We start from the raw sequence: 10,688 nt of genomic DNA, 5'->3' as shown, positions 1-10,688 counted from the left end.
TTAAGTTGCAGTTTGGTGGTTAGAATCTCTAAGTTGTTAATCTGAGGTGGTTGTACTACATCTGTGGTTGCATTCAGCTCTGATTTATAGAGTATAGCTACCCCACCCTCTTTCCTGGAAGCACGGTCCAGCCTGTGTATGTTATACCCAGGAGGTAGTACTTCATTGTCTGTAGTGGTAGGTTTTAACCAGGTCTCTGATAGACAGAGAATCTCAGAAGAGTGAACAGCAAGGAGTGCATGCAGTTCATGTACCTTGTTATTAATGCTTCTAATAATAAGATGACAGGTTAGGAGAGAGTTAGATGGCCTGGAAATTGTAGGTTTGTTGCTAAGGTTACAGGTAAAGGGGGAGTATGTGTCTAAGGTGGATGGGCCAGGGTTGGGGTATATATCTCCACTAAGTAATAGGCTAGGCCTTAGCTTGGAGATAAGCTTCAGGAATTTGTCTACAAGTTTGTGGTAGAGTTTGATTCTAGTGCTAATTTTCCTAGAGTTGATGTGTAGGAAATGAGAAGAAGATGTTGGATCCATCCTGTTACTGTAAGTATGGTTGACGGTGGGATGATTGACAACTTGGGTGATAGTATTTGAAGTCCTTTGAGAGACTGATTTTCATATACGGTAAGGAAGTATGGGGATAATAGGATGGGTAGTAAAAAGCAGTGCAACATTGTTTGGGATGTGGCTTGAGAGATAAGAAACTGTTATACCTTGAATTGCAGTACCAGAAGATAATGTGGTTAGGTAACTGTATTGGAAGGGGGTGGGAGTCTGCCAGATGGAAGTTAATAGGTGCTGGTGAGATGTAGGTAGAGGGTTTGGGTGAGGAATAATTATCACAGCAAATGGTGATAGGAGCTAGTAGGTGGGGGAGTGGCTAATCAGGTAGAAATGTAGAGGTAGTGGGGGCAGGTGGGAATTGGGGGCAAGAAGGGGAGCGTAGTGAGCCTGAGCATAGCGAGGGTGAACAGAGCGGGGCTATTGCAAATTCCAAGGTTTTCTAGTCTGCCTTAGAGCAGTTAGGTATGTATTATGGCAGTTCTTTATGCATTTAATTTTGTTAGCTTATAGGTTCAATTTATAGGAAGTGAAGCCTTTAGATTATGTCCTTTTGTATTACACTTTTTAAAGTTAGTATGCTATAGGTAATACAATTTTGGGGTTGTTTTGATGGTAAAATTTCAAAGATTAGAGGGCAGGGGTAAGCTGCTTTTTGGGGACGGTTAGGAATAAGCCAATTCAAATTCTCTAATGAGAGAGAAAACAAGGTAAAAAGAAAGGTCTAGCAGAAGAGCAGCTAGAAGGAAAGGATATTTATAACTGAGGAGAGTTCAGCAAATCCAGAAGAAGACAGCAGTAGAAGGAGTGAGGTACAAAGGGGGAGGGCAAAAACAGAAATAACTTCAGAGCCAAGTTCTATAACTGCACAGCAAGGAACAGTCACTTAGACTACCAGCTATTTTGAAAAGTATCCATGCAGCTGACAATTTTGTAGACTAGGAATTCTTAGAGAAATAGAAACCTTATGCCAGGAGTGAGTATGGAGTGGGAGAAATGTGGACAAGTGTATGGGGAAGGAGAAGAGTGAGTAAAACAATGATTCCAAACTAGAAAGTGTTGGGTTTAGAGAGATCTCTGGTGGGGGTGGGGTTACCAGTAGTGTGCACTCCCTGAATACATTCTAATGAAATTTACAATCATAGAAGGGTTAAATCATTAACATACACTGTAATGTTCCTGTACTTTAAGTAAACCGGCCACAGACTTTTGCAGATGCAGCTTGCTGGTAGGGAACTGCTATAGGGATGCCCCACAGTGTTTTTATTAGCTGACAACTGTAAATGGAAATAGAAAAAAAAAGAAGATTCAGAAAAGCTGATAAGGGGAGTGCTAGAGGAGGTAGGACTGTATGTATAATTGGTGCAGTATAAGAAAGGAGTGGAAGGAAATAGGTAAAACATGTATATATATGTAAATATATATGGCAGCTGTCATTTTAAAGTGTTTCAAGTTGACTTCTGCTTTGCAGACACAATTTGGTCAATGAAACAGATCGATAGTAGACAGAGACTTCTACAACACAGAGGAGGGAATTAAGCTTTTTCTCTGGTATTGCACTATCTCTGAGTTGGAATATACAAGTAGCAGTGGGTGAGGGGTACAGGGGAGCACAGAAGTACTTGCCCCCTGCAAAAAAAAACACAAAAAAAAAACAGTTTTTGACTTGTATAGTCTGAGGTTATCTCTTGGAGCATGCCAAGGACAATAGAATGCAGAGGTAGGGAGAAATGCTATGAGTAGCCAAGCCAGCCACAGATGTACTATTTTCTGAGAATAAATCTTATTGATTTTCTTCTCTTTCGCTAAGGATAACATACAATCCCTGCACATTAGAACTTCCGAGGTACGTCTGCACGGTTTTGTACTTCATTTTGGTTACTATTAGGCGGACTAAGGTTTTTATTTCCCCAGCTTTATAGTTATTGCCACTCAATGGTGTCTGATTCTCCTGACTTCTATAAGTATATTCATTTGGCTTTTTGCAAATATTTTTTTACTGTATTCTTGGTAGGTCACACCATAAAATACATGTCTTCCAAGAATCAGTGGCACTGATTTAATGTTCTCAAAAAAAAAAAATTCATTTTCTTCAGATGAAATCTGAGAATTATAGCCATGAGTTTTAAGTGTGATTTCTAATCATAGCAATTATCACGATAATTTTCTACTGTATCTACATAAATGCAAAATGAAAACAGATTCTAGGTACAAAACAGAATGACAGTTTTATAAGTAGTAAATATGCAAAGAATGAAATGAAAATCCCGTATTTTCCAATAATTTTATAACATAAATTTGGGAAGTATTTTGGGAATTACTAGTATTTTTCCTAGAAAAATTTATATTTACTGACCCTAACAACAACACAAATGGGAATAATTAAAACTTAATGCTGTATGTACTACACAGGCACCCAGAGACCGTTTAAGTTGTTTACTTTCTGATCTGTCATGTTTTTCTTTTACTTCCCCCATACTCAAGTGAAGTACTTTTATTCCACTTTTCTATAGAACACTAGCAATGTCATCTCTTGTTAGTAACACTCATCTGATCTTATCAGCTGGAATTTAAATCTGCTGAAGGTGTGTAGTCTTTCTTATTTTTCTGTAGCATGAGAATCTAATGCTTCTTCAAATGTCAAGTAGTATGTGATTAAAATAAAATTCATAGATGCCTAGTGTAGCATATTAAGACAGTTAACACAATACAGGAGTGCTTTTAATTTATATTACATTCTCTCTACCTGCTTAGCGATCCCCTACTTACCATGATGAGGTAGCCAAGAAGCAGAACAGGCATTAGGATTATTATTAACACGTAGTCCAAGAAAGAAAATCTTGCTCTTACAGCATAGTGTAAACATGTTCTTTCTTGCTAAAACCAAGAAAAAATATTATTACATGTGGAAAAGGGATATTTTTTTAATGTAGTCATGTAATCTGAATTAGCTAGGTTTAAAGTATCATAAGTGCAGGATGTTTACTTGTCCTTGACACTTCATAATTAATAATTTATAATTACACATTGTTGATCATCTTTACTTAAACTTGTAAAACCATAAAGGATAATTTAAAACTGCTCCATATTAATAGATTCCTGTGATGACATGGACATAATACAAAGATATGCTTGTTGGATATATAAAAATGAAAAGACAAATTATTTACCTACAAATACACATCTGCCAGTTAGACCGTTAAAAATACAGTAGGTTTTAAAAATGTTTTATACTTGTGAACTTACGTCACTTTACTCCCTAAAGGCTGCCATCTTGCATGGGACAGACAAAAGAACAAGGATACCAAATCCAGTGAGTGATGTAATAATTGCAGCAAAAAATATGCATCACTTTACTAAAGGCAAATGCTTCATCTAATCACAAGCTGGACAAAATTTCCCACTGTGACTCCTTTGCTCCCTTATTAGTTTGGAAACTGCACATATTATCTTTCTTGAACAGAAAATTCTCTACAATCAAGCAATCTTGTTTAATCCAGTTTATGCTTCTTTGAACATTGCATAGCAGAACAGTGTTACAACAGCTCCCCTAAAGGTCAAGGTTTCACCTATCACAAAATTCTATTCCTTCCCTTTATTCCAGCTCAAGACTGCTGCTTGTAAAGAAAGGATTATTTAATGATTGCTACCTAGTTTCTTGCCTGAATCTGTTTCTGCAGTTTCTCTGCAGAATATGATGGCTTTTTATGAACTATTGCAGCTTTTCCATCTGCTGTTTATCACAGCCTCAGGAATTAATTTAAAGTTCCTAGCACAAGCAGTACGAGAAAGGCCTTCCAGGGTGATGTTCCCATTTACGATTTAGAAACATGCTAGATATGTTTTTTGAATTGCAGTTACTATGCCAGATCAGCACATCATGGTAATAACCTGCTGCTCGTGTAGACAGTGGCACCTCCTTAGTCACTGTCTCACACACATACAAATGAACAAACATGAACACACACACAAAATCACATATGCACACACCACAGTCCCTGTACCTGTCTCTACCCTATCTACCCTTTCATGGTTCCAGCCAATCCTGTAATACTTTACCCACATTATGGCAAATATGTATTAGGCCCTTGTGGCATAGTGTGTCCCATCTACCCCCCTGATGTCTATGTGGTTACAGCACTACCTCCCTTTTCTCCAGTGGTTCACCCCATCCCCCAGTCCCCATAATTTGATGTCATCATTCGTTAGTGGTCGAGTGGTCCCTTCTTTTCCCCAGTCACTGTGCTATAGTTGGTGCCATTACAGTACTTTAGAGTATGTCCATTGTTTCCCCCATCCTTGTTGCGCTGTTCCGTGCTTTTTAGCATTTATGGAGTTTCTTTAGTGCCTAGTATATCTCCCCAACTCTTGGGCTCTGTAGTAATGCTGTTACCAGTACACCACTTTCAGGAGTACTCCCTGGTGTCTAGTGTATCCCCCATTCACCACTTCTGTGTTCAGCGGTTGAACATGTGCTTTTGGGTGTGTTTGCTACAGGGACATGGTGGGGGATGGCCATCCTGATCTACACAGCTAAGTGCTTTCTTGTTAAATTAGCATATGCCCCTCCCTCAGAATGCCTCTTAGCATTCAGCACAGCTGTAGGATCAACCCTTAGTGGTGCTGCACATCTTTGTGTTGGTGGACCATGCAGCACCATGGGGTGCTCGCTGAATAGCAAAAAAGGTGCCTTCATGAATTCAGCCCAGCAGCTTATGCTATGCTTCTTCTGTTACATTGTGCAGATATTTTTTTTTAATTTTTATTTATTAATTTAATCATTTATTTTTGTGGAAAAGACAAAAAAATGGGTATGAGTGGTGACATTTTTGTTTGCAAAGTATTAAGTAGGTCACTGATTTGCTTTGAGCTGAACATTTAACCGTTTTGTATCTTTTATCATGCCTCATTGTTTTGATCCTAATTTTTCATAGTGTACCTTAGTTATATGTATTTGAAGTAGTACTGCATCTAACTTTCTTCACTCTTCTGCTTTTGTCTACCTCCATAGATGATGCTATAGGTTGCAACGAGAATTATTCTTAATGCTTTACAAAAAAATAATATGAGACATTGTTATGCAGGTACTTGTCCCCCTGCATGCCATAAGTTTGGTCTGTGGTGCTTGACCCCCTGTGAAAAGCACACTTTAAAATATCAGTGCTTCATTACATTTGTCTACGTCATTTATCCTTGCAGTTTACATTGAACCTATTTCACAATGAATTCTGTTTGAAAACATGAGATATGATGCCTCCGCTGAAAATAGACATGAATCCAGTCAGACAATCCCAGTCAACAAATGTAAAATAAGTAAATAAAATAAAGATATGATCTACTGTGTTACATAAACCTCTAGCATACTATTCCCTAACTACAAGGCCAGTAAGAATTCTTAAACCTAGGTACACACTGTAAAATCAGTCTTTTTTAGGTGATATAAGTCATAGATGATTAGTGGGGACACCCCTTCAAAAGGGTGGCCTTACAACTTAGTTTGTTATTTATAGACTTATCAGGCTTACACACTGCATCTGCAAAGTAATGGAGCATATTATAATTGACCGCATGAACCTTTTAGACTTGATGCCCAATAGTTTGGCTTTTTGAAAGGTAGATCTTGTGTGTTTAATTTTGTAAATTTCTTTGAAAAGGTTACTGAGGCTGTAGATGGTAGCCATGCAGTGCATGCAGCATATCTTGCCCTGGCCAAGGCCTTCAGTACCAGTCCTCATGTTGGCATCACACAAAAGCTATATGCTTTAATAGTGGACCCATACCTGGTAAGAGGCATAGCAAACTGAATAGTAGAACCCACACAGTGCAAGATGCAGATGCCTCATTAGTAAGTATGAAACTGACCAATGGTGTCCCTGAGGGGTCAGTACTGGGACCTCTCCATTTTTGTATTTATTTCTAGTATCACCAAACAAGGAGCCAAGACCTCTGGCTAGCAACATTTGCAGAAGATTGCAAACTGGGGGTTACTGTTAAGTCATTGTATGACACCTAAACCCACCAGAATGAACTTGCTCTAGTACACTGTTGTGTAATAAAATAGGCTCAAACTAAATGCTAAAAAATATAGCATCATCACTTATGGTAGACAACCCCTCCTCTCACTGTACTGTCTAGCCAACATTCATCTACAAAACAAAAATGTAGTTAGGGACCTAAGTACTTGGGTTAATAGCCCCCTCTCTTGTAACAACAGTTGTTAGGAAATCCTTTTATTTAGGACAGCTAATTGGCAAAGGAATATCATCAAAGTCTAAAGAGGTAATCACTCCCTTATACTCAATATTGATCGGGCTAGTTATTTAATATAATGCCTACTTTGGGTTGTGTCTCACTAAACATATCAAATAATTAGAAAGCTCCTTAAGTTTCTAACCAAAAAATCATAGGCCTAAAGCCCCTAAGCTACCAAGAGAGGCTGGAAGCTTTAACCCTTTATTCATTGTCTTATAGACTTTTCAGGGGAGATTTCTGTCCTGCTTAATTCAGCATTAGAGACCCAATTATCCTGAACCTCCTGTTTCTTTGTCACTCCAATATCTCCACCAGTGCAACAACTAGGGACCTAAATGTACACCAACATATAAGTAAAACGGTATGGACGAACAGGTTTATAACCCACTCCTCTCAAACCTCTAGAATGAACTCCCACTCCATGTTAAGTATTGTGACTCAGTATCTTCCTTTAAACATAAACTAGGTGACTGGATGGGTATCCACATATTTACTCCATGATTTACTGGTATGGTCCTCCTGGAGAAAACAGTTGCTACCTGATGGAGCATGCTGGCAAAGTGAACATGGTCATAGGAATCATTGACCTTGTAATATCTATGAATCTTTAAATCTCTGATGAGTTTCACACTTCAGCTACAAAGCCTTTCCTATAGCTAGAGTTCTGAACCTGAATGAAAGAAAACACATAAGCAACTATTTCAAATTAATGTTCAAATATATTTGAAAATAATCTTGAGATGGCTAGTAAGGCAACATTGGCAGAAATGGAACTAATTATGATGGGCAGTAGTTTAGTACATAAAGCAGATCAGAAGGTCATAGTAAAGGGTGGCCTTAGCAACTGTGGTGCTCAGTCTAGACCATTGTGGTTGGGCGCTGCAGCTGACACTCCCCCATCTATTATCCTACTGCACCCCCAACTCTCCTCCATCTAGTGGCCTCCTGAACTTAAAATTATTTCAGTTTAGTTATCAGGAATATATGCTGTTACTGGATATTAAAAACAAAATAACATTATGTTTATTAGCTTATATTTTGTCATTAAGCATGTTAAAACAGAAATGGCCTTGCAACTTATTTTGGTAAGTTAAGTACGCTACACACACTAGCATCGTTAGAAGGTGCTGCAGACAACGACAACAACGGGCAGGCCATGATACTCTGAAGGGAGTTCATTTGAATCATGAAACCTGGTAAAATCTTCTGCTGCATCACAGTATCCAAGTCTAGCTTCCCATGCCCAGTGTCCATGAAAACCAGTAAGTGCGTGACCAGTGAATCAGTTGGGGGGTAGTGGGGAGACAGGAGGGGTAAAAAAAGCAGGACAATGTTGTAAGCTACATTTTACAGTCTCATCACATTTTACTCTATTCTTCCTTCATGGGCTTCCAATCCTCTCCTGCACTTGCACTGAATTGGTGGAGTCAGTTTTTCAGTTAAATCTCATACCTTGTTAAAGTTGGTATGTTTCTACAAAGCCACATAAAACTATTGAACTTCCTCAAAATGCTCAACAGTAATACGTATAATCTCAGTCCTGTCCTTATGACATTGCTCACATAACACCCCATGTCTAACTATTTCTGAAAGGTTTGTTTTTATTTATGAATAATTTAAAAGAACCACTAAGCAACATATTGTGGCAGGCGGGAGGAAGACAGGCTACCTGAAGTAAACCCTAGTGGATGTATGTACGCATAACATACAATCCACACAATGCATTATCTTTCAGTTAAACATTTCTCCAAAATTCCTGCCCAGTTCACTCCAGCCAATATATATATATATATATATATATATATATATATATATATATATATATATATATATATATATATATATCTTTAAATTTTTTACTTGCCTTCCCCATTTTGTATGTGACTCTAAAATGATGGCACCCCCGCAGTACATTTATGGGTCAGACTGTGTTACTGTTTTCTTCTTTCAGCCAGGTGGAATCATTTTTCTATTTACCTCTGCTTCCCACAAATCTGCACACACTCTCCTCATATTTCAAATTTCTGGGATTGTTCTGCTGCTGTTATTGTAACGCTTGTTTCTCTGCTGTACCATTGATCTGGTACCACTGTGTCCCAGGTCTTAGTGATGAGAAGTTACCTCATGACAACTGTAACTATTCATTTTTATGTACATATTTACTAGGGTTTGTTTTCATAATGGCCAAGACTGATTACTTTACAGTTAATATAACTGTGTTCATTAACAAGAAGTCATTCCCCCGTCAACAAGAGTAGCAAAAAAAAAAAAAAAACCTCTGTTCTGTCACGTTTTAAATAAAACCCAGTGTGTTGTCTTTCGTGACAGTAAAAGGAGCAATACACAAAACCATATAGTTAACCTGACCTCAAATTTGGGTGTTGGGGTTGAAAACTGTGTTGAGAGATAAGAGATAAAGGAACGGCAACTGGCTACTGTGGTATCATGATCCAACACATTCAGCCACTCCTGTGGCATGAAACTGCAGTATTAGTACTATTAAACTAGCCAAAAGTGCAAAGTGAGGCACGAGTTTTAGTCTGCTCGACCAGAACCAATAATGTCAAACACAGAAGGATAAAGGAAGTTATACATTGGAGGGTAGTTCAAGGGACTTAGACCATAGAAATGAGATGCTATAAAAGAAAACAACATCAGTGTACAAAACATGGACAGTACAAAACAAAGTAACATGACTGACAATTCATATGCAAAAAAATTAGTTCTACACAGCAGAGCCCCTGCACCTCCCTGATATGTGAGGCTACACACATGCACATTTATTATGGAAATATTCTAATTATCAGGTTGTTGTACTTTAAAGCTATGAGGAATACATGACTTTCTAATAAAGCCAAGCACTTCTTAGAATGTGTTAGTGTAGTCTTGGTGCTGATACCTGTTGTTGGAGGAGGTCAGGGTATGCCAGCACACCTCCTTTCGATCAGGGTTATGGGATGAAAGACTCCCTTCAAAACAGTGATCTTAAAAGAAATGTATATTCTTAAATATACTGCTTATTTTGTTTTAGTTTATAAATGTAGCAGATGTATTTGCCTTCGGCATGTTTCACATCATTCTGCTATTGAGCAATTTTTTTTTGCAGCACTAGTTGCAGTGCTGTGGGCTATGACATTCTGTACTTGGAAATTATGTAATACTCCAATTTTTTCTCCAGTCTAAAATATCACCAAATATGAAGGTAGCAGAAATAGTAGTTAGTGTGTTCTAGGTAAATATTAAAGTGATGATTTTTTTTAATAGAGAGAGAATGGTCAATTATATTGAATGCTTTGGAGAAATCCAAAAACAGGGAAACAAACTCTGTCTTTCTTATAGTCATTGTGAATACACTCTGTAATTGTTATTTCTATAGCGGTGCTGACTGTTGCCCAGTAAGATACATTTCTGAATATAAGTGATGTCAGTGAGATGTGTTTAAGTAAGTTGAAGTGTCACTTTTGTCAGTGTTTTTGAATGCTTGCAAATTAAGCTGGTGGTATTTGTGAATTTACTTACACACACACACACACACACACACACACACACACACACACACACACACACACACACACACTTCCTTATAAATACCACTGTTGCTCTTCTTTCTGGCTTGCTAACTACAGGAGCAGAAAAGTGCAAGCAGAAATATTTAGCTTCTTAAACTTGAACTTTTCTGCTCTGGTTCTGTTTTTAAGAGTCTTAGCTAGTAAGTGGAATGAATATGGCAGCTAAAATAAAAGCTTTCATTTACAGCACATGGACTTCATGTCATCAATAGGTACTATTTTTTTTTTCAAACTGGGCTTTCCTGGTACATTAATTCACCCCTTTGGAATGTTGACTATCCAATGGCTTTGGCTGAGTTTCCAGGTC

The 10,688-nt window shown here is 37.9% G+C and overlaps 1 protein-coding gene across 2 annotated transcripts in view; it reads right to left on the bottom strand.

The window, feature by feature from the left end:
* The window catches only part of ANKRD22 (ankyrin repeat domain 22), a 235,079-nt gene that overhangs the window by 79,735 nt on the left and 144,656 nt on the right, over positions 1 to 10,688 (bottom strand). For both annotated transcript variants that reach the window (XM_044056413.1, XM_044056414.1), the window contains exon 3: positions 3,330 to 3,437. In XM_044056413.1, the coding sequence (XP_043912348.1) occupies positions 3,330 to 3,437 (108 nt within the window). The remainder of the gene's footprint in view (positions 1 to 3,329; positions 3,438 to 10,688) is intronic.

The sequence above is a fragment of the Protopterus annectens genome, chromosome 14.part0 (genome assembly GCF_019279795.1).
Source record: "Protopterus annectens isolate FY-2018-M chromosome 14.part0, PAN1.0, whole genome shotgun sequence".
In the NCBI taxonomy this organism is placed as follows: Eukaryota; Metazoa; Chordata; order Ceratodontiformes; family Protopteridae; genus Protopterus; species Protopterus annectens.
The sequence above is the reverse complement of the archived record's forward strand: the minus strand, read 5'-3'. Positions and strand labels throughout refer to the sequence as shown.